Source organism: Dendropsophus ebraccatus, chromosome 2, assembly GCF_027789765.1.
Source record: "Dendropsophus ebraccatus isolate aDenEbr1 chromosome 2, aDenEbr1.pat, whole genome shotgun sequence".
NCBI lineage: Eukaryota > Metazoa > Chordata > Amphibia > Anura > Hylidae > Dendropsophus > Dendropsophus ebraccatus.
In genome coordinates this window covers 52,151,527-52,178,446 of record NC_091455.1, presented here as the reverse complement: position 1 = coordinate 52,178,446, position 26,920 = coordinate 52,151,527, and the positions used below count along the sequence as shown (strand labels likewise).

General features: G+C 42.1%; 1 protein-coding gene across 6 annotated transcripts in view; it reads left to right on the top strand.

Annotated features, from left to right (window-relative positions):
• NKAIN3 (sodium/potassium transporting ATPase interacting 3) overlaps positions 1–26,920 on the top strand; it is a 420,057-nt gene that overhangs the window by 388,111 nt on the left and 5,026 nt on the right. For 2 of the 6 annotated variants that reach the window (XM_069960004.1, XM_069960001.1), the window contains exon 6: positions 4,678–4,955. The exons of 3 other annotated variants lie outside the window; for them this stretch is intronic. In XM_069960004.1, the coding sequence (XP_069816105.1) occupies positions 4,678–4,766 (89 nt within the window). In that variant the 3' untranslated portion in view covers positions 4,767–4,955. Of the gene's footprint in view, positions 1–4,677; positions 4,957–26,920 lie in introns of those variants that run through there. One more of the 6 variants, XM_069960005.1, reaches the window with a different exon arrangement.

Here is a 26,920-nt window from a genome sequence, read left to right as displayed (position 1 = left end):
GGTTAGGGGTCTAGCTATGGGGGATGAGTTTGGGCTCTAGCCATAGGGGTGAAGGGTTGGGGGTCTAGCTATGGGGGATGAGTTTGGGCTCTAGCTATAGGGGTGAAGAGTTAGGGGTCTAGCTATAGTAGCGGTGAGTGAGGGATATAGATATAGGAGTGAAGAGTTTGGGGTATAACTATAGGGAGGATGACTTTGGTGTGTAGCTATAGGAGTAATACGTTTGAAGTCTCACCTGGATACCAGAATATGAGGGGTTTTTTAAACAGCAGTTATCCTCTTCTCTCTGAGCCCGCAAGGCTCACCACTTAGACATCACCGATAGGTGACAGTAGTGCTCAGCTGAGCCTTGTGTCTGTTTAGCTCGCATTTCACATCAGCATTTAGCTATTTCCAGGGATTGTGGGGTCTGCATCAGTCCCTTCACCCTCAATTCACTCATGCCAGTTTTCATGCCATTTGATTGCATCAAAACTGCATTAAATTTCAATGTAAATCCCACTTCACCCATATAAACGCCTGTTATCTCTTGTTAGGTACACTTTTCACCTGTCTGCATGGATTGATGGATATCTGTCTTTAGAAGTATGTGCTGAGTTATGATGCTATACAAACAAGCAGAATTGCTTATACCATGCTACATCTGTTATCATTAATACAGATGATCACAATATATTCAGTAGGGGATTTACATCAAAGTTTATAGGCACAAAGAGTGGGGTACCTTATAGGGGTTGTGTGCTTAAGAAAAGTATATCTAAACTGATGCATTATATGAAATTAAAGGGGTATTACACTCAAACATAACTTTTCATATGTTGCTGCCAATGGTGAAAATCTCCCTCCTTCCGCCTCCCTTCTGAGACAGGTCCCTGACAGGCTTTATCTACAACGTTGTAGCTTGCTGAGAGGGTTAATCTTAGATCAAGATGCTGAACACACTGTAATTGTCATTCTAGGTATTACAAAGTTTCTACAAAGTTGCAGATAGGGACTTGTTTCCATCAATCGTCTCAGAAGGGAGGAGGGGGAGAAAAACACACAGTTTTTTGTGTTTTTTTTTTTATTTTTTAGCAGAAAGCAGCAGCTCAGAACTGTAGGAAGGAGACTGAATAGATAATAACAAGTGTGGAATGAGTTGTTAGTTTCACCATGGGCAGTAACATATGAAAAGTTATGTTTGAGTGTTATACCCCTTTAAACATATTTCAGATGTACAAACATTCCTGAAACTGTACTTTTCGAGAGATATAGACTTACTTACCCCCCATGTGTCTGCATTAGTTTGAATATAATGCGGCTCCTGGTTACAAAGGTGGGTCAGGCATGCTGAGCTCAGCTGCCATCTCCAGGAAGCACTAGTAGTTGGCCTCCACTCAGCCTGCAAGCAAGAGGGATTGTGGGAAAGTGTGTGCACTGTTGCATTGCAATAACATGGTCATACAGTATATGTATGTGATACAGCGCTTTTAAGAGGCACAGCCCCTTTAAGGATGGAGTTTTATAGATGGAGATGAATGCCTGAATTGTTGTTCATGTGAATGTTTGTTCTCAATCATAGCCCAGTGTAAACATGCCAAGCAAACAAAAGACAAACAGTAAAATCCTTGTCAGTGGCTGCTTTCTTTTTGTGGGCATATAAATTATCAATTGTTGGCAGTATATTCTCTCATTTAAACAAAGGATGTGCTGGTAACAATAATGTATTATGTAAGGTTTTTATAAACAACTGTATAAACCAGGTAAAGCCACACCTTAAAGGAGTTATAGGGGACTTTTGGCTAGGCTAACAAAATGTGGACTTACCTATTGTGTTTCCCTACTGCCTCTGTCCTAAGGGTGTCTGGCCCCCACTGTTCACCACCTTTTGGTGACATCCTGACACAAAAGAGTAGCCACTCTGCCAGTCACTGTCCATAGTGGTGACCTGCCTTAACTGGTGACTGGCTGAGTGGACTTGTGTATAGACCAAGACCAGGGAGCGCCAAGTCAAAGGATTGTGCACAGCCAGATTGGTGGTTATATGTACACTACCGTTCAAAAGTTTGGGGTCACATTGAAATGTCCTTATTTTTGAAGGAAAAGCACTGTACTTTTCAATGAAGATAACTTTAAACTTACCTGTATAACTTTAAGAAATACACTCTATACATTGCTAATGTGGTAAATGACTATTCTAGCTGCAAATGTCTGGTTTTTGATGCAATATCTACATAGGTGTATAGAGGCCCACTTCCAGCAACTATCACTCCAGTGTTCTAATGGTTCAATGTGTTTGCTCATTGGCTCAGAAGGCTAATTGATGATTAGAAAACCCTTGTGCACTCATGTTCACACATCTGATAACAGTCTAGCTCGTTACAGAAGCTACAAAACTGACCTTCCTTTGAGCAGATTGAGTTTCTGGGGCATCACATGTGTGGGGTCAATTAAACGCTCAAAATGGCCAGAAAAAGAGAACTTTCAATTGAAACTCGACAGTCTATTCTTGTTCTTAGAAATGAAAGCTATTCCATGCGAGAAATTGCTAAGAATTTGAAGATTTCCTACAACGGTGTGTACTACTCGCTTCAGAGGACAGCACAAACAGGCTCTAACCAGAGTAGAAAAAGAAGTGGGAGGCCGCGTTGCACAACTAAGCAAGAAGGTAAGCACATTAGAGTCTCTAGTTTGAGAAACAGACGCCTCACAGGTCCCCAACTGGCATCTTCATTAAATAGTACCCGCAAAACACCAGTGTCAACATCTACAGTGAAGAGGCAGCTGCGGGATTTTGGGCTTCAGGGCAGAGTGGCAAAGAAAAAGCCATATCTGAGACTGGCCAATAAAAGAAAATTAAGATGGGCAAAAGAACACAGACATTGGACAAAGGAAGACTGGAAAAAAAGTGTTGTGGACGGATGAATCCAAGTTTGAGGTGTTTGGATCACAAAGAAGAACGTTTGTGAGACGTATTTATTTATTTTTTAGCCGAGCCTGGCCACATTGTAACCTATAACCCCTTTAAGTTATTTAATAGTTGTTTTCATCTCACAGCTCTCACCGAAATGTAACTTATTAAACACATGGGCCAGGGTTTATGAAATGCTTAGACTTAGATGGGCAGACTTACCGTAAATGCATCAAATTTATCACAGTGTGTCATGCTGATTAATGAATCTGATGCCTTCTGGCACACAGGAAGCGGGGTGGGGGACAGGTACTCCTTCAGTGACCTCCCCCACTAGGGTAGGGTGGGGAACAGGGTAAGTAACCAAAAACAAACAACCTGTTAGTAGACCATTGATAGACATAATCCCTGACCATACATTCACAATAGTACACAGCGAGTAGGTTGGCCTTGTAAAGGTCCGATGGCTCTGTGATGTTTGACAGTGGCGAGGGGTGGGTGGGGTAGAGAGGGGTGAGGCAGAACTTGGGGAGACGTAGGTATCAGTTCTCAAATTATCTTCCCATAGCGAAGCCAGGGTTGCCATTCTTTTAAATATTTCTCATGTGAACCTCTGTCCCAGCTTAGCAGTTCCTCCAATCTGGCCAATTGGTCACACTTCGCTTGCCATTCTGAAAGTAGTGGAGCTTCCTGTGAGTGCCAATGAAGGGGGATTAAAAGTTTAGCTGCAGTAAGTAGATGGGTGGGGAGGTGGTTACATTTTGGGCAAACAGTAGCGGAGGGTAGCCATAACAGTATCAGTTGTAGAGTTAGTTGGAGCTGTTGTTCTGTCACTCTAGACATATTGTATCATTTTCAATAGTAAATCAGACTATAGTTTACATATGACTAATCTACAATGCCTAAATATAAAACCGTCCTTAAGGGTCCTATTAGACAAAACAATTTTTAATATTTTCTTATTATCGATAAATGATTACAAACAAATAGTTTTGCGAATGACCTGTAATTATTCACCATAATAAACAAAACGATAATTGCTAGTAACGATCGCAATTTCGCAGTATACGAATGATCGTAATAACGAACAAAGCTTGTATATATACACCGAAAGATTAGCGAATGATTAACAATGATTTTATGGTTAGCTCAACGACACACAAACAAATTTTCGTTTGATTATTGCCTGCATACATATACAATAACAATTTTTCGCACCATAATCTTTTCGTGTAATAGGGTGTGTTCAATTTCAATGTGCAAATAACAAAATAAATTGACTACTAGGGTAAGCTGTTTTGTTACAGAATATAAAAATATAGTAATAGTATGTGACAATTATATATGAAGCCTTGTGTTGTGACAATGATGAACGTTCGCTGCCTTTGACTTTCCTGAAAGAAGCGGTTACATCAAACTGTCAGTGTCCAAGTTTCACTTACAAAAGATAATGTTCCCTAATGATGTAGTCACACCTACGCGTGCCCTTAGAAGCACAGTCTCTGAAGCGTGCCTGGGAAGTTAACAGATATAATGATAGTGGCACTTACTAGAAATGAATGACGAGTCTTCTCTAAGCTCTAGTATGCTTGTTGCCAAATTGATGACAAATGTGCCATGAGTGCAATACATTTTAATGGTTAGCTAACATAAAAAAGCTTTCAGGGCCGTGCTGTCCTTTCATTAAGCTCACACCTTAAATGATGTTGAGATTAAAAAAGGGAGATAAATAGCACATAAAAAGCATTGCTGCACAAGGTCACAGTTTTTTTTTTTTTTTTTGGCAGCTTCCAAAACTGAACTTCAAATAAGTTCACGGATCGTGTACCAACCTGCACCATATAGGATTGATGTGACCCAAACTACTAAATTATGACAGTGGTACCGGTGGCATTCAAAGAGACTCAAAAGGGAACAGAGACAAAATAAATAGGAACCATATAGACTTGCTAGATTTGCACGAATGCATACCAGTATAGATTGGAAATATATGATTTCATCACGAATATGAGTTTCAAAATTAATATATTGAGAACAATTACTAAGTAACTAGTTGCTAAGAAAAGCAACTGCTGAACAAAACCTTTACATACCCACTGTCAATAAATGTTCTACTTAACCCTATTAAAGGTGGAATCTGATTGGTTGCTAGGGGTAACTGAGTCAATTCTACTTTACACATAGTGTGTTTCTCCAAAGGCACATGGGGTCTCCATTATGACAGGGCCGTTACTGCCATGAGGCCAAATGAGTTTATTGCTCAGGTGGCAGATTTGTAGCGTCTCTGAATGGCGGCATACTCTATGGAGTGGCCTTAAATTATACTGTCTGCTACACACCATTGATTTCATTGACCCTATGACCTGCAAATTATAGCAGTACACAGACATACTGTAGAATGCAAGGAAAAAAGAACTGCAGATACTGTGCAGGTATTGGTATATGCTATACACATCACTACACTACAAGTGATCACTGCCTCTTTATACGGAGCACAAAGTACAATGGTAGTATGACCATGAATAAGATCACCAGGAGCAGTTACAATGCATTGACTCTTGTATGTGTCAGGTGCTTTTATTCTGGGAGAAGCAATAAAGATTGAAGAATTGTTTACATACCGGTGGAATTGGAAGCTTTAAAACTTTTTCTCTCTTTTTGTCTTTTCCTCACCTACTGTGAAGGTTGATTTATTGCAGAGCTATATTGTGTATGTACTTATTATTATAAGCTGCACACGCCTTTTTCATGATTTTCAACATGGGGGGGGGTGATGGGGCGGTGTGAGCACAGGGGGTAGGGGCACCATTTGAGGTTTCTCCTCAGGCAGCAGAAAACCTAGAATTGGTCCTGCGTCATGATTCACAATGAGGCTGCGTTCACACTACATGTATTTCAGTCAGTATATGTATATTTTAGTCAGTATATTTCAGTCAGTATTGCAACCAAAACCAGGAGTGGATAAAAAACACAGAAAGGATCTGTTCACACAATGGTGAAATTGAGTGGATGGCCGCCATTTAATGGCAAATATTTGCTGTTATTTTAGAACAACGGCTGTTATATTGAAATAATGGCAGTTATTTACTGTTATATGGCGGCCATCCACTCAGTTTTAACATTGTGTGAACAGATCCTTTCTGTGTTTTTAATCCACTCCTGGTTTTGAGTGCAATACTGACTGAAATATACTGACTAAAATATGCATATACTGACTGAAATATACGTAGTGTGAACGCAGCCCTAAGAGGGAAACCAAAAGAGAACAGTTTAACATAAAGTCTCTAAGCAGGAGATTGCACAAGGAAACTCTTTTTTTCCACATACAATAGTCTCTTTATATATGATCCAGTCACAGTGCCTCCATACCAAACCCAGTTTCATGGCCCCATTAAATTGCCAATGCCAATGTTCTTTTTGCAGAGCCTTTCACATGTACTGCTCCCACAGCAGTACTAGCCCCAGTGTCCACATTATAAAGAAGTCATAGTGCTGCCACACATTCATTACACCTAGTAAGGGCTTCATCAATAAATGTCAAATTATCCCAATACCTTCAACCCTCAACCTGAAAATAGGTAAGTAAAGCTTTATAATGAAAAACTTGGGGGATGACATGGTACGTAACTTAATAAGGGTCCGACCTGGTATACCAGCTTAATGTTTAAAGTATTGTCCAATCTGTATACCCCAACACTAAATTCTCGCAATAATGAAAATAAACTTCACTGTTGCCCAAGCCAGGTCTGCCTTTCAAAGATGGTGGTTTCCTTTTTATTACCATAACCTGCCAAAAAACACAAGCATTGAAATAGTTGATAACCTTTCAATACCTTTGCCTTTTTGTAAAATAATAGTACATGTTAATTTAAAAAAATATATATTTATAAGATATCTTATCAGAAAAAATACCACTTTCTCCACTAATCAGTTCCCTTACATATATCCTCACGCTTATTATTTCACTGAGGGGTCAGGATGAATGCTTCTCATAGTAGTCTTTAGAGAGCTGAGGTGGAGTAGAAGGAGAAAGAGTAAAACAAAGGCAGAGAAAGACACAAATATCCTTCTTAAACTCTAGTTAAAGGGTTTTGTCTCAACACAGTGCTTGCCTCACAACTTACACCGCGTACTGTTCTATAACATTCTTCATGCTGCTTCTACTTCTGAGGGTATGCTATAGAGTTGGGGGAGAAGAATGTGTGTGGAAAATTTGAGAGCCTCCTCCCTGTGTTTTAGTGACAACTAAAAATAAGAGATGAAGTCTGCAGAAGGGAAAACTGGTGAATAAAATGCCATATAATGTACAAGTTATATCATGGCCAGAAATAAAGATTCTGTTGAAGTATACAACAGCTTACCCTTACCACCTGTATGCTTTAAATCACTTTGCATTTTTTTGCTATAAAATTCAGCTGTTAAATTATGCTTCCTCTACCACTTTATTGCCTAAAGTGTTAAAATATATTTAAATGCAACTTATTTTTAGGATTGTAACACTTAGCAGATGTATAGTTTGAAGCTTCAGGGCCCACATATAAACTTTATAACAGCTCCCCTCCCCCATCTGCAGTGTCATGAATACCTATTATTGTAATAATTAGGGTATTTCCAGAAATAGTACATATGGAAAAGTATCATTCTAGTGAGGGGAAGTGACAGAAAAATTAATTAATAAGTGTTAGTGGAGAGAATTTGTAAGGAGGCGATGTATATGATTGGTATTTGATTTTTGGTGCCATATATATATATATATATATATATATATATATATATATATGGCACCAAAAATCACATACCAATCATATACATCGCCTCCTTATAAATTCTCTCCACTAACACTTATTAATTAATTTTTCTGTCACTTCCCCTCACTAGAATGATACTTTTCCATATGTATTATTTCTGGAAATATATATATATATATATATATATATATTATTTTTTTAATTTGTGTTTTTTTTTTGGGAGGGTTGTACTTTGTACAATAGCAGTAGCGCCAGTAAATATCCATAAAGCTCAGAAGATATATTTATAAGGTTTCTTTGAAATTGGAAAAATGTGTGTGCAAACATTATACACTATATCTTGTATGGTTACTGGTCGGAAATTTCGTTTTTTCCCATAAGGCGAGTATAAATACTGACATTAATATGTCTTCAGTGCAGAAGCTTTACTGCATTGGTAATAGCACTTTCTGAAGTTTTCTGGGGGAGCAGCGTATCTGTGCAATGAAGCTGCACAATAAATCAAAGATTCTGTCTCCATAGACATGACCATATAAGCCACCAATTACCTGCTGGGATTAAAGTTGACAAAGTTGAATCCACACAGAAATCGTTCAGTGCGCGCTATTTGTATGGCAGGGAGATTGCACATTATGTGGAACTGGATGACTGCCAAACTTTTTATACCAGCAGTGGAAACAAGAATAAACACCATATGTCATATGGAATACCTCATGGCAACTTCACAAGACTGTTCTCAATGCCTCATCAACACCTGGACCTATGGTTAACAAGAGTCCACTCTGATTCGAAAAGGCATCCATAACCCAGTAGTTGTAGTGACAGCCTCTATATCACATAGTTTTGAAAAATATGCTATATTCCCTAGTTTTAGGCTTTGTTCAGATGCTGTATGAGTCTCAGAAAAGATCTTTAGTGCCGCTGAGTTCTGATGCGGGTGCATCTGTGCGCGCCAGCATCAGAACTCTTCACTGCACACAATGGAGCGTGCGGCCGGAGCCTCACGCTCCATTGTGTGAACTGAAAGTGTTTTCTGCGGCCGCTATTCATTGAATAGCGGCCGCAGAAAACTGACATGTCAGTTTCTCGCGGCTAGGGATCCCGGCCGGAGTGTATACTATGGGGGACATGTATCAAAGGGCGAATTAAATTTTTTGGCCTAAAGTGCCCTTTTACGAATGATTTTATTCGCAAATGGCCGTTTTGCGAATAAAATATTTGCAAATCGTCACTTTACGCCAAGTACGCCAGGGGGGCGGGGAGGGGGTGTGGAGGGGACGGGGAGGGGGGGCCACGATTCATTATTATTTTCTGTTAAAGATACGCAGAAAACCTACTCCGGTACATGCATTCCACGTCCGTGATCCGTCAGGATCACGGAACGTGGGAATGCAGCCTAAATTGCTTAAATCTTTGCGCTACTGTACTGACACAGCATGTCAGTACAGTATCGTAAAGATTTAAAGTTTCGGAGCTCACAGCATCATCATCATCGGGTGTTTGGAAGTCCAGTCTGTAGCACATTGTTCACATATACAGATTGTAATCACGGACGCGTAAATGCACCCTAAGTTTGTCCCCACAATTTAGAGTCCAACCACAATTAGTTTGTTCTGTTCTCACATATGGTAATTTCACACTGGTTATCATGCCCTCCACTATTACTTTTGTTATTACATTTGGTGGTTGGGGGGGGGGGGGAATAAAGTTTCAATAGAATCCATAAGGAAAAGAATAAGGATGGCACTCACCGACCTTGCGTGTAACGAACAGTGCAACTATAGTACCATCACATGTACCATGAATGAGACGCTAGTGCCTTCCACAATAGATTACTTGTGTACTTGTTTCGTTACATGAGTGCACTGAAAGAATAAATGCATTGTTACACACAAATTTGATGAGTGTTATTTTTATTCTTTTCTTATGGATTCTTGTGCATATGAAGCTGACACACAGTATCTCTGCTGTCTGTATAACTTTTCATGTAATCGTCTCCTAACTCTGGCTGTGCCGATTGCTGTGTCTAAGTCCAAGATAAAATATAAATAACTTGAGTATGTAGGCCTTTAACTGGTACTCAGTCTTACTATTGAAGCCATTGCAGCAGGCCCATTGAAGTGGTCCAGTAAAAGGGGGCTGCATAGCTGGTATTGATGGTTAGATGGATTAAGGGTTGACCCATGAAGCAACAATGTATACTGGGGCACCTCACAGGCAGGAGAGTCTATTTTGCATGTCCTGCCGATATCTATCTCTTAGGTTTGGCTCTGTAGCAGTGATGCTTATTGCTTGTCCACCTGTTCCTACAATATCCACACCTAAAGTGACAGTCACCCCCTTTTCACATTCTGACTTCTCTACACAGGTGTAAAGGGTAAATTTTGCAGTTTTCATACCTTATTTTATATCATACTTCATGGTGCTTGTCCAATAAAAAGTGATCTTTTATCAACTTCAGATTGTGGGTGGGGCTTCACGGCAACAGTGCCACTTAACCCCGCCCACAGACTCCCTGTTGACCCCGCCCCTCTATGACGTCGTAGGCACATAGGCTTTGTCCCCTGGTCGTCCATTGGAACAGGCTGGCCTAAAGATCTAGGTCCCACCCCCTCTAGGTCGTCCCATACCAATGGGCATTGAGGGGGCGGGGCCTATGTGCTGAAGAATTCACAGAGGGGCGGGCCCAATGGTAGTGCTGTGGGCGGGGCTAAGTGCTGCTGTTGCCATGAAGTCCCACCCACTTAGCACATTCAGCACAATCTGCAGTTGATAAAACATCACTTTAAACTTGAACAAGCACCATGATGTATGATATAAAATAAGGTATGAAAACTGCTGAATTTACCCTTTACACCTGTGTAGAGATGTCAGAATGCAAAAAGGGGGTGACAGTGTCACTTTAAGACAATTACGAGACAAGGACAATATACACAATGGCGGGTGGTCAGCAAGTTGAAGTCAAACCAGGAGAGGCAGATACCAGTACAAAGTCGCAAAGTCAATAAACAGAGTCAATGAGGCACAGCAGAGTCAGAAAAAACAGAGGACAAAAAAAACCCGACCAAGTCAGAAGACAAACACATGGTCAGGGACACAAGCCAAAGTCAAGAAACCATTACAGGGTAAGAAGCGAGTATAGGCAGACTAAGTATACACTATAGCAGGCATCAGGCATACTGAGTTTTACAAGAAACAAAGTCCCGCTCTTAGAGGTGATAGGGACAGAGAGACAAGAACTTAGACAGGAGGATAGAGCTGTCAATCACCAGCAAGGCAAGGAGTTAACCATAAAGGTGCTTGTAGAATTTACTCCAGAAAATGCACAGGTGTTAACCAGAATGTAGGCCAAGACAGAATCTACCCATGTTCACACTAGGAATGACGGAGGTGAGCAGCACGGTGTCTGCTCACACCTATATATACAAGTTATCACCTCCTATATAGCTCAGGTGATATAAAAGGAGTGATAACATGTGGGAACCTAGTTTCTATAATTATTAGAAAATCATGCACCGCTCTCCTGCTACTGTGTGAAAACTATGTATCTGAGTGACTATATACTATAAACTATATATCTGAGTGACTATATACTATAAACTATATATCTGAGTGACTATATACTATAAACTATATATCTGATAGACTACATACTAAAAACTATATATCTGAGTGACTATATGCTATAAACTATATATCTGAGTGACTATATGCTATACAGTGGCGGTCTTTGGCACCAAGCACCCGAAGCGACCGCTTGGGGCCCCCAACATCCAGGGGGGCCCCCACGCTCCACTCTTGTGCTCAAGACTGCTGGACAGGGCCACTGTCCCGCTCGCTGCTGCCATCTAAACTGTAACTATGAGCACTCGTAATGAGCGCTCATAGTTACATGCAGCAGCACTGACAGGGCGGGAGACATTGGCTCCCTTCCTGTCAGTCACTCTTGTGGCCGCAGGAAGGGTTTTCCCTGCGGTCACAAGTGGCCGCTCTGTCCTTGTGGTGCCGGTGCTCCAGTGACATCACTGGAGCATCGGCGCCAGGACAAGGGAAGTGCGGCCTCTTGTGATCGCAGGGAAAACCCTTCCTGCGGCCACAAGAGTGAAGAGAAGAGGAGACGCCCGGACCCAGGTGAGTATAAGTGTTTGTTTTATTGTGTTATATACTATATGGGAGGGGGAGCACAAAGGGGTCTGTTTAACTGGGGGAGCACACATCGGGGCTCTATATAAATGGGGGGAGCACACAGTTGGGCTATATAACAGGGGGAGCACACAGGGGGGCTATAGACTACTGGGGCTTCATAGAGGGGTCTATATACTACTGGGGGCAGCACACAGGGGGTCTATATACTACTTGGGGCAGCAGAATGGGGTCTATATACAACTTGGAGAGCACACAGGAGGTCTATATCCAAGTGGGGGAGCACACAGGGGGGCTATATACTACTGATGGAGCACACAGGAGTCTATATACTACTGGTGGGGCACACAGGGGGTCTATATACTACTGGGGGAACATACAGGGGGTCTGTATACTACTTGTGAGGCACACAGGTGGTCTATATATAACTGGGGGAGCACACAGGGGTCTGTATACTACTGGGGCAGCACACAAGGGGTCTATATAATACTGGTGGGGCACACAGGGGGTCTATATACTACTGGGGGAACCACACAGGGGGTTTATATACTACTGGAGGAGCACACAGGGGTCTATATCCAAGTGGGGGAGCACACAGGAGGTCTATATCTAAGTGGGGGAGCACACAGGGGGGCTAAATACCCCTGAGGGAGCACACAGGGGGCCTATATACAACTGGGGGCAGCAGACAGGGGGTCTATATACAACTGGGGCAGCACACAGGAGGTCTATATACTTCTGGGGGAAGCAAACAAGGGGTATATACTACTGGGGGCAGGACACAAGGAGTATATATTACTGGCGGTAGCGCACAAGGGGTATATACTACTGGGGGCAACACACAGCGGTCTATTGTTTTGGAACGCGTGTCGGGGGGGGGCCCAGACATAGCTTTGCTTGGGGCCCCAGAAATGCCAAGACCGCCCCTGATGCTGTAAACTATGTATCTGAGTGACTATATACTATAAACTATATATCTAAATGACTATATGCTATAAACTATATATCTGAGTGACTATATGCTATAAACTATGTATCTGAGTGACTATATACTATAAACTATATATCTGAGTGACTATATACTATAAACTATATATCTGAGTGACTATATACTATAAACGATATATCTGAGTGACTATATGCTATAAACTATGTATCTGAAAGACAAATTGGCTGTAAAAAGAGTTGCCATGTCTGAATAGTTAGTGACTTCCTATGAAATTTGCCTAATATACACGTTAGATTTTTATAGGAACAGATGTGATGACAGTCTCTGTACAGTATGTAACGGTATACTGGAGCTATATAAACAACAGGAATACGTAAAATATTTAATATATATGTATTTCCTTAATGTTATTATCATCTAATATTGATTTGTGCCAGATGACAAACACAGCTCTGCTTTATAGCTGCTGAACTCTCTCCCCAGCAGCCATCACATACAGATCTCTTTTGCTTATGTGTGCTGTAGTCAGACGTGCTCCCGGCCTTTTCACAGTTAAATGATAAAACATTTAGATTTATGTTGTTCTGTTGGATTGTGTCATAGGTAGGAGCGAGGTAAACAGAGATTCCTCCTCCGCAGAGAAGTAATGATTGTACCACTGCCGTCATTAAGTGCTTTTAAATGTTAATGTTATAAGGAAGGAAACATTTACACTTTTTCACATATAGAAACCGATAGAAAGAAAACTATTACGGTACACATGGCATGGATGATTGTTGTAGCGCACTGTTTCTTGGGGTGCTGGGTCCAAGATCTCAGCCTGTAAATCAGGGATGAGATCTGCAGAGTAAATTATTGTCTGTTCAATGTTCAATCACCGGAATAAGATGAAGTCTTAATGCACAGTGTATTGGTTATATGTGTGATGAGACACTACTAAGCTGATGAGAATTTCCAACCAGATACAGTTTACTGTAATGTATAATGGATTGCTGTGCAGCACTTACAGCAGAAGCAAAGCCTGGCATTACAGCTAACCAGTCAGAAGCTGCAGCATGTATGGGGTGAGGTTGCGTCAGAGGTGAAACTTTACTTGTATATTGGGGATTATGGTCTAATATTATAACAGACACTTTCTTTGCCAGTAATGGCTGATCTGTTAGTTGTAAGAGATCCTTGTAATAAAAAGAGGTTGCTATGAGATTCCACTTAGGCCTTATTCACACGTTCCGCAAAGTTAGCGCCCATTGATTTCTATTGTGCTATTGACACCACCTGCTTTTTCATGGATCAGCAATCTGTTCCGCAAAAAATATAGGACATGTCCCTGTGCAGATCGAGATTTCAGCACAGATTCCCCATAGAAGTCTGTGATATTCACAGACATCATAGACGTGACATCAGTGAAGAACTCAGATCAAAACTAGCACAGTGCTAGAATTGTACATTTTTGCAGATACGGATGCGGATACATTACAGATGAAATTATGGACCTTTCTTCTCGGATCACGGAGGAAATATACTGGACATATCTGCAGATTAAAAATCACTGAACACTAGCCACTGGCTGCTAGATGCAGTTTGAGGTGAGGTTCATCTAGTTCAGCAACCCATGGGGGATGTTCACTGTGGAGGCACAGAGAGAATGTATGGAGCAGGGGCGGATTAACTTTACCATGGGCCCCAGGCTGTTCACCAAGCTTGGGCCCCCCCAACCCACTTTAACTATGGCAGCATTAGCTTTAGTCTTTTTCCTCCAGGCTGTAAAGGACCTGTGGTGACATCATTGTCACATGATAAGGTCCTTCAATATACTCTCTAATGTTACTGCATTGTCTCCTGGCTGCAGTTTTGCCCTGATTTGTGCAAAATTGCGGTAAAAAGCAGAGATTTCTATGCAAATCATGACTGAACATGAGTCTGTTTGGGGAGCTATGGGCCCCTCAGGAGCTCAGGGTCCCGGGCTACTGCCCGAAACGGACCTATTATAACCCGCTACTGGTCTGGAGGGTTGTAAGTCCAGTGGTCACAGTGGTTGGGGTCCTTTCACCAAACTTCCCATGCACCCAGGGCTAGCACAGTGATGAGGGGTTTGCACTAGGATATAGGAATGGTAGTTTCCCCCTGAGTACTCCCTGTGTGGATGGCTCCTGACTGATGTAGATGGGGGATGCTCTTGATGGTGAGGTGCAAAGAAAGAAAACACTAAAACTCATGTTTCGCTTGGTTTAACCATGGTTTAACTCATGGGTAAACACTTCCTCTTCAAGATGGAGAAACAAAGGGGGAGGTTTATCAAAGTGGTGTAAAGTAGAATTGTCTTAGTTGCCCCTAGCAACCAATCAGATTCCACCTTCCATTTTCCAAAGAATGAAAAGTTGAATCTGATGGTTGCTAGGGGCAACTAAGACAATTTTACTTTACACCAGTTTGATAAATCTCCCCCAAATTGTTTATATTAAAAGGAATGTCTAAAAAAAAAAGTTGTCCCCTATACTCCAGCACTGGTGGTTCTCCGATCATCCTCTACCAGTCTTTTTACACGGCATGATGCCAATATCGTTATGGGGTCTTCATGATTCCAGGACATTATGTTGTAGGCATTTTGAGTCTGTGAATAATGTATGGTCTCTAAAAGGGACAATGTAATGTCTGTAAAAAATTGCAGCTTCTTGAAAGATAACTGAAAAAAATGTGAGGAAATTATTTAATTAATGGTAAATGTTTTTCCGGATCAAGTAGAGGAAAACATTATGGAGCCACCTTCTGCATTTCTAAAACAAATAGTGTCGGAAAGCTTAAAATACATATTAGACTGCAGGTAAAAAGGAAAGTACTCGCAGATCTTACCAAGCTGTGTGACTTGGATAGTTCAAAGCAAGCATGGCCTCCACAGTTGGTGTCAAATGAGACAATAGAGAAGATTATAAAACTCAATACCGGAATCTAAGAGAGAGTGTGGCATGCTGGTTGTTCCCAGTCAGTTGTGTGTAAAATATGGTGCTAGTGCTAGAGAATAGGAATATTAAAAAAGTAAACCTACATGCAGAATTGATCCGTTACAGCCGTCTGTATTTAGTTGGTGCAATATACAGTTCTCTCTCTGTACTGACATAGAGCAGGAGGCAGTTCTCTACATGTAGCTTTTTCTAGTCTTGCTGATATCCCTGGACATGTTTTAAGGCTCATTAATAGTTTGGACATTCCTATACATGATCCTACATATAGTTCTCTTCTTTTGGAGAAGCACTGATTTGCATATGTTTTGGAATATCCTATTTATTTATGAATTATTGATGGAGATGAACAATATTCAGGTATCATTATGGGTTCACATATCAGTTTGCCATTCAACGGCCATTAGGATGCATTGGGCAAATTGATTTACCAGGTTTTAAATTTGCCTTTGGTGAGCTTAAAGTGTCACTGTCATGAATTTTTTTTTTGCAGAAATCAATAGTCCAGGCGATTTTAAGAAACTTTGTAATTGGGTTTATTATCCGAAAAATGCATTTTTATCATGAAAAAGCAGTTTGAAGCTCTCCCCCCTGTCTTCATTGTTCTCCTATGGAGAGAGCTAAAGAAAAGACCAAAACAGGACAACAAAGAGTTAATCTACAAATCCCTCACGGGATATCTCATGTGACAGTCACCAGTGACCTGTCTGAGCTCAGATTACAGCTGTCACCCAGCTCCGTGCCTGTAATCCTCTGTTATCTGCTTTCTGCTGCCGGCTAACTCCCTCCTTCCTCCTCCCCCCTCCCCTCTCCCTAGAACAGACAGGGTACGTCTCCTGCAACAAGTCACAATTTTCAGATTTTTCAGAGTGGATGAAAAAGAGGAAGGAGGGGGGGACCTGGGAAAAGGCTTTTTACATGCAGATAATGGCAGATTTGGCTAATAAACCCAATTACAAAGTTTCTTAAAATCGCCTGGACTATTGATTTCTGCAAAAAAAAAAAAAATACGACAGTGACTCTTTAACCCCTTAACGACATCGGGCGTAAACTTACGCCCTGGCGCCCTGGTACTTAGCGCATCAGGGCGTAAATTTACGCCCGATGTTTCCCCGAACGCTGCGTGTTCACACACAGCGGTCGGGGAAGATGGCCTGCTATAAATCATAGCAGGCCATCATAGCTTCTCGGCACGGGGGGTGGTTAACACCCCCCGTGCTTACGATCGCTGCTATAGGCTGATCAATTCAGATCAGCCAATAGCGGCGATCGGAACCTTTCCGGGTCATCGCTGACTTTCCGGGTCATCGCTGACCCGATGACCCGTCCGAGGACGGCACCGACCGCCATTACTGTAAAAAGTAATGTTGATCGCCGTGCCACCGGCCCGATCGCCGTGAACGGCCGGCCGGCCGTTCACGGCGATCGGGCCGGTGGCACGGCGATCAGAGTCCCACAAAATAGTAAATACCTGCCCTGGACCCCTCAGCTAGGTAGCCGAGGGGTCCAGAGCAGGTATTTGTACATTACTCACCTGTCCCGGGCTCCTGATCGGCGGCTTCCGGGTTCGCGGCGTCCTCCGTCATTCCGTTCGGTCTTCGGGTCTTTCCGGCGGTCCTCGTCGTCTTCTTTCGGCTATTTTCGGCTCCAGCCTCGTCATTTTCCGGATTTTGCGCTCTGCTGCCCCCTAGCGGCTGATATGTGTAATACACTTATCAGCAGCTACAGGGATATTCAGAATATAGAAAAAGTGTTTTTTTTTTTCCCCAATTTTTTTTTTTCTATTTTCCGCACCCTATCGCCGCTGAGTGTTGATTAGCATCGCACGAAAGTGCGCTGCTAATCAGCAACTCCTCCTTTTTGGCGTAGGGTGTTTTTTTTCTATATTCTACTGCCACGGTCTGCTTATAAGTGCTGCACATAAGTGCGGCATTTATCAGCAACTCCTTTGTTGGCGTAGATTTTTTTTATACTTACTGTAAAAAAAAACACGTAAAAAACACTACATTACACCACACTACATTGAATAAAGTTTGACACTACACCACTACATACCCCATATACTAGTCCCCATATAAAGATGGCCCCCAGGGTGTTTTCGGTGTCAGAGGGATACGTTATTATTGCCTCCGACACCGAAACAGCCAGTGAGGATGAATGGGGGGATCCTTCTTTCCTCCATTCATCCTCATCATCCAGTGACGTGTCTGGGGGTAGCGAAGCGTACGCTGCCCCCCAGACACGTCTTTTCCGCCAGTACCGTCCCAATAAGAGATGACGGTATGGTGTGAAATTCTACAAACTCTGTGAGAGTACCTCTGGGTACACTTACAGATTTAGGGTACGTGCACACTGCGGAATTGCGACAGATAACCCTTTGTGCATTTCGCAGCTGGCACCCGCCGGCGGACTGATGGAGGCGCGCGTCTCCATCCGTGACATAGACTCCATGTTATGCACAGGCGGATTCCGTCGTCCATCCAAAGAATGAACACGTTGGACGGAGAGCGGAATCCGCCCGTGCATAGAATGGAGTCTATGACACGGACGGAGACGTGCGCCTGCATCAGTCCGCCGGCGGGTGCCAACTGCGGAATGCACGAAGGGTTATCTGTCGCGATTCCGCAGTGTGCATGTACCCTTAGAGTGTATGTAGGAAGGAACACCCGAATCCAGCCCCAGATGCCCCCTCCCCCCCCATCCTCGGAACAAGTGGGAAGATTGTCCGGGAACTGATCTTCCCACTGCTGGATAAAGGTTACCACCACCTGTACGGGATAACTTTTATACCAGCACCCCCTCTTCCGGTCCGTCGCTACCCGAGCTACTGTAGCTTGCGGCACGATCCGAACATATCAGAAGTAGTAATAGCGCCCTAATATTTAGCAGCCATGGAGCAGACCCAGCGCTTCTGGATATGAAGGACCCCGTATCGCACCAGGGCAACATTTTCCAGGTGACGTCCCCCACACTGGAGAACAGGAGACCCCAGAAGAAGTGCAGAGTGTGGCGTAACAGGGGGATCAGGAAGGACACCATTTCCAGTGTGACGCCTGTCCTGATCCCCCCGGCCTCTGCATACTGGATCGCTCCAAGGCGCACCACACGTCACTGGGGTTCTACATTATCTAAATTCTGTCCCTTATTCCTATTTCAGGGGTCACGTTGGTCCGGGGATTATTCTGATCGCCATTATGGAGTCGGGAAGGAATTTTTCCCCTGTGATGAGGCTACTGTCGTCTGCCTTACGAGGGTTTTTTGCCTTCCTCTGAATCAACACAGGTTGAATTTGATGGACACCTGTCATTTCCAACCTTATAAACTAATAATTGGCCTAATACCCCCAAATAAATTAGAATTGTCCCTTTTTCCCAGCTAAATAGGTATGGCCGCCATTCCCATTAGAGGATGCCATGATGCAATTACAAAGCCTCTGTGCGGCCAGGACAGTAGAAACCCCCCACAAGTGACCCCATTCTGGAAACTACACCCGATAAGGAATCTAACAAGGGGGGCAGCGGGGATATGGCCCCCAAGTGACGGCCACATTTGGGACGTGAAAATGAAAAAAAATGGTATTTTTTATTTTCTCGGCACATGTTCTACGTAAGTGCCTGTCACCAGTGGGGTCCATATGCTCACTGCACCCCTTGTTAGATTCCTTATGGGGTGTAGTTTCCAGAATGGGGTCACTTGTCGGGGGTATCTACTGACCTGGCAGCACAGGAGCTTTGTAATTGCGACATGGCCTCCATCCTCCATTCCAGCCTCTAAATGGCGCTCTGTCCCTTTGGTGGCTTGCCCTGTGCCCATATGGCACATTATGCCCACATATGGGGTATTTTCGTAATCAGGGGAAACTACCCTACACGTTTTGTGTTAATTTTCTTTTTAACCCCTTGTGGAAATGGAAAAAATCAAGGCTAGACCAACATTTAGTGTAATTTTTGTAAAATTTTTACTCTAAATCATTAATCTTGTCATGATTTTTTCATTTTCACAAGGGGCTAAAAGATAAAAAAAAAAACACTAAATGTGTAGAGCAATTTCCCCTGAGTACGGAAATACCCCACTTGTGTACATAAAGCGCCATTCGGGTGCAGGGTAAGCCTCCGAAGGGAAGGAGCGCCATTTCGTTTTTGAAGGCTGGATTTGGATGGAATGGATTTTAAGGGGCCATGTTGCATTCAAAAGGCCTCTGTGTTGCCAAGACAGTTGAACCCCCCCACAAGTGACCCCATTATGGAAACTACACCCCTCAAGGAATGTAACAAGGGGTGTAGTGAGCATATGGACCCCACTGGTGACGGGCACAAATGTGGAACAATGTGGCGTGAAAATGAAATATTACATTTTTTACACTATAATGTTGGTTTAGCCTTGAATTTATCATTTTCACAAGGGGTTAAAAGAGAAAAAAACACACAATATGTGTAGAGCAATTTCCCCCGAGTCCGTAAATACCCCACATGTGGACATAAAGCGCCATGTGGGCGCAGGGCAAGCCTCCGAAGGGAAGGAGCGCCATTTGGATTTTGGAGGTTGGATTTGGCTAGAATGGATGATGAACGCCATGTCGCATTTACAGAGCCCTCGTGCTGCCAAAACACTTGAAACCCCCCACAAGTGACCCCATTCTGGAAACTGCACCCCTCAAGGAATCTAACAAGGGGTGCAGTGAGGATATGGACCCCTTGATGACGGGCACATTTGTGCCATGAAAGTGAAAAAATGAAATTTTTTACTTTTACGTCACATTGTTCCACATTTGTGCCCGTCAACAGTGGGGTCCATATGCTCACTGCACCCCTTGTTAGATTCCTTGAGGGGTGTAGTTTCCAGAATGGGGTCACTTGTGGGGGGTTTCCAGTGTCTTGGCAGCACGAGGGCTCTGTAAATGCGACATGGCCCTTGAAATCCTTTCCAGTGAAATTCAGCTTCCAAAAGCCAATTGGCGCTCCTTCCCTTTGGAGGCTCGTCCTGCGCCCCCTTGGCACTTTATCGCCACATGTGGGGTATTTCCGTACTCGGGAGAAACTGCGCTACACATTTTGTGTCTTTTTTTCCTCTTATCCCTTTAAGAAAATGAAAAATTGAAGGCTAGAACAACGTTTTAGTGTAAAAAATAAATTTTTCTTTTTTCACGCCATATTGTTCGGAAAATCTGTGAAGCACCTGTGGGGTCCAAATGCTCACCGCACCCCTTGTTACATTCCTTGAAGGGTGTAGTTTTCTAAATGGTGTCCCTTTAGGGGTGTTTTTTAGGTTTTGGCACCCCAGAGCCTCTGCCAACCTGAAGTGGTACAGTCAGAAATGACCAAATATAACGGAGGCGTTGAAATTCACTAGGCGCTCCTTTGTATCTGAGGCTTGTGGTTGCGTCAAATAGCGCAATAGGGCCACATATGGGGTATTTCTATAAACTGCAGAAACGGGGCAATAATTATTTGGGTGCATTTCTCTGTTAATAGGTTTATAATTATGAAAAATATTGGATTACAATAAAATCTCTGCACAGAAAATTAAAATTTTCAAATTTCTTACACACTTAGCTTTTATTTCTGTGACTCCCCTAAAGGGTTAAAACACTTTATGGATATGCTTTTGCAGAGTGTGGGGGGTGCAGTTTCTGAAATGGGGTGCTTTGTGGGGCTTTCTAACATACAGGCCCCTCAAATACACTTTAAACCTGAACAGGTCCCTAAAAATATCTGATTTTGAAATTTTACTGAAAATTTGGAAATTTGCTGCTAATGTTTTAAGCTTCCTATTGTCTAAAAAAAATTAAAGATCGTTTAATAAATGCCGCCAACATAAAGTAGACATGTTGCTAATGCTATTTAATATATAATTTATGTGGTATAACCGCTTTCTGTATACGCAAAAAAGTTTCAAAGTTGGAAAAATGCAGTTTTTCACATTTTTTCACATTATTTGGGTTTTTTTCATAAAGATTTGTTATGATTATCGACTCCAATTTACCAGAAATGTAAAGTACAATATGTCACGAGAAAACAATCTCAGAATCAGCCGGATAGGTAAAAGCATCCCGAAGTTATTAATGACTAAAGTGACACTGGTCATATTCATAAAATTTGTCTCTGTCATTAAGGCCATTTCAGGCTCTGTCCTTAAGGGGTTAAGCAAACATAACAGGTAAATGGATTCTCCGAATATATTCTATGAAAAGGTAAATGTGTGAGTTAGGCGAATCAGACAGAATGATGCCCCCGTTTCTAATCATTACACCTCACATAAAAATGAGATCTGAGATTTTAGGACTGTTTACAAAAATCTTAAATCAGGAGTTTTCACTGCACGCGGTAAGGACCTATTTCGGTGATCCCATACAAACTGCACATTTGCATGTAAATTGCTGTATCTCACATGCCTCTGCTCCTTCCACCTTCACAACAAGCTGTTCGTAAAAATAGAATGGCAGAGAGCAGGAGTTTGTTGCTGTATAGTAACATGGTAAGGATAAACAAGTCCATGTTCAGCCTATCCTGCAATGCGAAAGAGCCCTAGAGGAAGAGTCTTCCATATTTTAGGTTTAAAGGGGTTGTCTGGCCAAAGTGACTAATGTATACTGCTGGTTAATAGCTTGGTTAATCTTTCTGGATACTTTAGTCCATCTATCCCACTTTCTTTAGTTGCCTGCACAAGCTCCACTATGTCTTAAATATGCACCAGTGCCCAAATCTGTACACAATGTTCCCTGTGTGGTCTGACTGGTGGTTTGTAAAGTAGCAGAACTATGTTCCCATCAGCTATCAGTTTTGTCTCCTTTGTGTTCTTCTATTGGACTAATGCATAATGCTTACAGATCACACAAAGATACATATATATCTCAGGCTCGCTAAGGCTGTCACAGAAGTAGATAGAATAGTGCACGGGAGACGGGACTCCAGGATGATTAACAGATCTCCAAAAATCAGGACCAGGCTGCATTCTAAAGTAGGATGTAGTTTCAACTCCATACAGAGGTGACAGCCCCATACAGAGGTGACAGCCTCATACAGAAGTGACAGTCCCATACAGAGGTGACAGCTCTATACAGAAGTGACAGCCCCATACAGAGGTGACATCTCCATATAGAGGTGACATCTCCATACAAAGGTGACAGCCCCATACAGAGGCGACATCTCCATACAGATGTAACATCCTTATACAGGTGTTATATCTCCATACAGAGGAGACATCTCCATACAGATGTAACATCCTTATACAGGTGTTATATCTCCATACAGAGGCGACATCTCCATACAGATGTAACATCCTTATACAGGTGTTATATCTCCATACAGAGGAGACATCTCCATACAGATGTAACATCCTTATACAGGTGTTATATCTCCATACAGAGGAGACATCTCCATACAGAGGAGACATCTCCATACAGAGGTGACATTTCCATACAGGTGTTATATCTCCATACAGAGGCGAAATCTCCATATAGAGGTGACATTGCCATACAAGGGTTACAGCCCCGTACAGAGGTGACATCTTCATACAGATGTAACATCCTTATACAGGTGTTATATCTCCATACAGAGGAGACATCTCCATACAGGTGTTATATCTTCATACAGATGTAACATCCTTATACAGGTGTTATATCTCCATACTGAGGCGACATCTCCATACAGATGTAACATCCTTATACAGGTGTTATATCTCCATACAGAGGAGACATCTCCATATAGAGGTGACATTGCCATACAAGGGTTACAGCCCCGTACAGAGGTGACATCTTCATACAGAGGTGACATCCCCATACAGAGGTAACATTTCTATACAGGTGTTATATCTCCATACAGAGATAACATCATCATACAGAAGTGACATCTCCATACAGATATGACATCCTCATACAGAGGAGACATCTCCATACAGAGGAGACATCTCCATATAGAGGTGACATCCTCATATAGAGGTGACATCCTCATACAGAGGTGACATCTCCATATAGGTGTTATATCTCCATACAGAGGGGACATCCCTCTACCAAGGGAATTTGGTACCATGATGCCATAATGCGGAGTCTTTTAAATGATTTTATATAATTATGTTTAGTTACTAATGATATGTCTTGCATCTTTCTAATATCCTTTATGAGTTGCTTCCTCACTTTTTTCTATATAGTATGTGAGAAATGCATAGATTAGTACCCAAAAGCTCAAAATCTAAAATATTCTTCAAGTTCCAAGACACCTAAAAAGTGTTGCTCACCCTATGTTTCCTTCTAAGGTCCATGCACCATATGGCAGATAAACACTATTAGCAAAAGCCTATAAAGGGCGGGCACCACCAATCTTAGCGTAAGGTACAACAACCTAGGACATACCAAAACTGCCATCAATCCAAAAGACAACCCTGACTGTCAGCTTCGCTGGAATGATCCTATTGGCCTATGGAATATCCTATTGGCTATTGCTGCTTTGACCCAGTGTGATTTATGCATTTTTTATATATTATGCATGCGTCGTTGTTTATTTCACCCATAAAAATGTATGGGTTCCATTTACCCATTTTTCGTTACTTTTTTTTATTTTTACGTACATGCTCTATATATGCATAGTGCTGTATGGATCGCCCAAACCCATAGAGACTCCATAAGTCCATAAAGTCTCATTTAGGGGAAAAGCTTCATATGTGGGGGGTAGAACATTATAGACCAAAGTGAATTATTTTTCTCCTTATACAGTAGACTGCAGCTCACAGTTTCTAGAAGAATTGCTCACAGTTATTAGAAATCCCCTACAGTTTCTTATACTGGAAGATGTATCTGGCTCTACAGGAAAAACAGATTCCTCAAGTGAATCAATAAATCAGTAAAAGTCCTTCATAGTGTAATATCCCAAAATAAGCACATAAATCCAAGCAGCCAGAAGCTGGGGCGCTGCTCAGTAAAACTATCATTTACTCAGGAATACAGCACAGAACTTCTGTTACCAAGCCCAGGTATATAATCCATAGAGAGTGCAATGTAAGATAGCGGAACCAAAGCATGAAGCTGCGCATAATGACTTTATATCATACGTAGCTATTTTTACACTATTTATCTTCTAGTTAAAATTGCTGAAACCCAGAAAACGGGCTGTGTATTTGTATCCATCTGCATTCACACTACGTATATTTCAGTCAGTATTGTGGTCCTCATATTGCAACCAAAACCAGGAGTGGATTGAAAACACAGAAAGGCTATGTTCACACAATGGTGAAATTGAGTGGATGGCCGCCATATAACAGTAAATAACGGCCATTATTTCAATATAACAGCCGTTGTTTTAAAATAACAGCAAATATTTGCCATTAAATGGCGGCCATCCACTCAATTTCAACATTGTGTGAACAGAGCCTTTCTGTGTTTTTAATCCACTCCTGGTTTTGGTTGCAATATGAGGACCACAATACTGACTGGAATATACGTAGTGTGAAACCAGCCTTAAGCGACAGGAGCAGATTTGGATTTTGTTTCTTCTACTCATTTTTCTATTCGCTGCGACTTCCTTAGTGCAAGGCTTCTCAGAATTCTTGTTCTCATGTCTCACCAGATGATCCATGTTAATGCTGGACCCCCACCAACAAACACATACTTCTGTACAGCGCCAGATACCACTATATACATAATATCCCAGAGCAGCACCAAATCACCACAGTGCAGCAATAAATACTACTCTACCTGTTGGAAACCGACAGGGCAGTGCAGAAATAAATACTTGTCTACCAGGGACAAACCAAACACACAGCACAGAAATATATACTGCTCCAGCTGTAGTAAATCAACATTGCAGTGCAGAAATATATACTGCTGCAGCTGTATAACCTAAAATCACAGTGCAGAAATACATACTGCACCTGTAGCAGCCCGAGACTGCAGTACATACTGCTCCCCCTGCAGTAACCCCAAATCACGCTGCACAAATGCATACTGTTTCACCTGTAAAACCCAACATCACAGCATAGAAATACATACTGCTTCACCTGTATAATTCAATATCACAGTACAGAAATACATACTTCTCCACCTATATAACACAAAACCAGAGCGCAGAAATACATACTGCTTCACCTGTATAATCCAACAACACAGTATAGAAATACATACTTCTCCACCTATATAACACAAAATCAGAGTACAGAAAGTCATACTGCTCCATCTGTATAACCCATCATCACATTGCTGATATATGTACTGCTCCACCTGTACAACTGAACATCACAGTGCAGCAAAAGTCAATGATAATAACATTTCAACGATATAAGTCGACGAAATGATGCATAGTAGTTAAGGTACAGATGATGGATTTTGCATTGGGGTATAGGAGCTTTAAGTTGTGCTCCTAAATGTGCAAGTACCTGAATATAAGCTATGAGTCATAGTATATAAACAGGTATGCTGTGGAAAATTTGTGAATGTTTCCAATCAACTTCAATAGGGAAGTCAAAACCTGCAGCGAATCCACAACAAATCTGTAGCATTTCAGTTCTGTGTGAACAATCCCTAAATGGATTTTACCTGTGCATGAGAAAACAGCTTATTCTTTCAAAAGCTGTTAAAGCCTGAGACTTAGAAATACTTTGAAATCCTGTCACTTAAAAGATTTTTCCTATGACTTAAACATGTCCCTACACCCACACGATAGATTTGGCTTTCCTTATACCCTGACCAGTCTCCATGCCCCATCCAATTAACAATCCCCCCCACAGCATGACGCTGCCAGCCAGGGGCGTAGCTAATGTCTCCTGGGCCCTGGTGCGAGAGGCCAACTTGGGCCCCCCCCCCCCCCTTTCACGACCAAGTGATGCTATTGTTGTGTGTGTGTATATATATATATATATTATATATATATATATATATATATATATATATATATATACACAGTGGTGCCTTGGATTATGAGCATAATTCGTTCGAGGACCGTGCTTGTAATCCAAATCCACTCTTAAACCAAAGCAAATTTTCCTATAAGAAATCATGTAAATGCAGACAATTGGTTCCACACCCCAAATATATTTATTATTCTGTACTGTACAGTAATGGAGAGGATGGGAAACACAAGGGCTGACAGAGACTGCAGGGAGCATGATGGAATGAGCAGGGCAGATGTGGGCACATACATGCAGCACTCTCTGTCCGGGGAAAGAGGGGTTACAGCTATGGAGAGATTACCCCCCCCACACACACACAGTCCTGTCCCCTGATGTAAGCCCCAGCCTGAAGGGGATC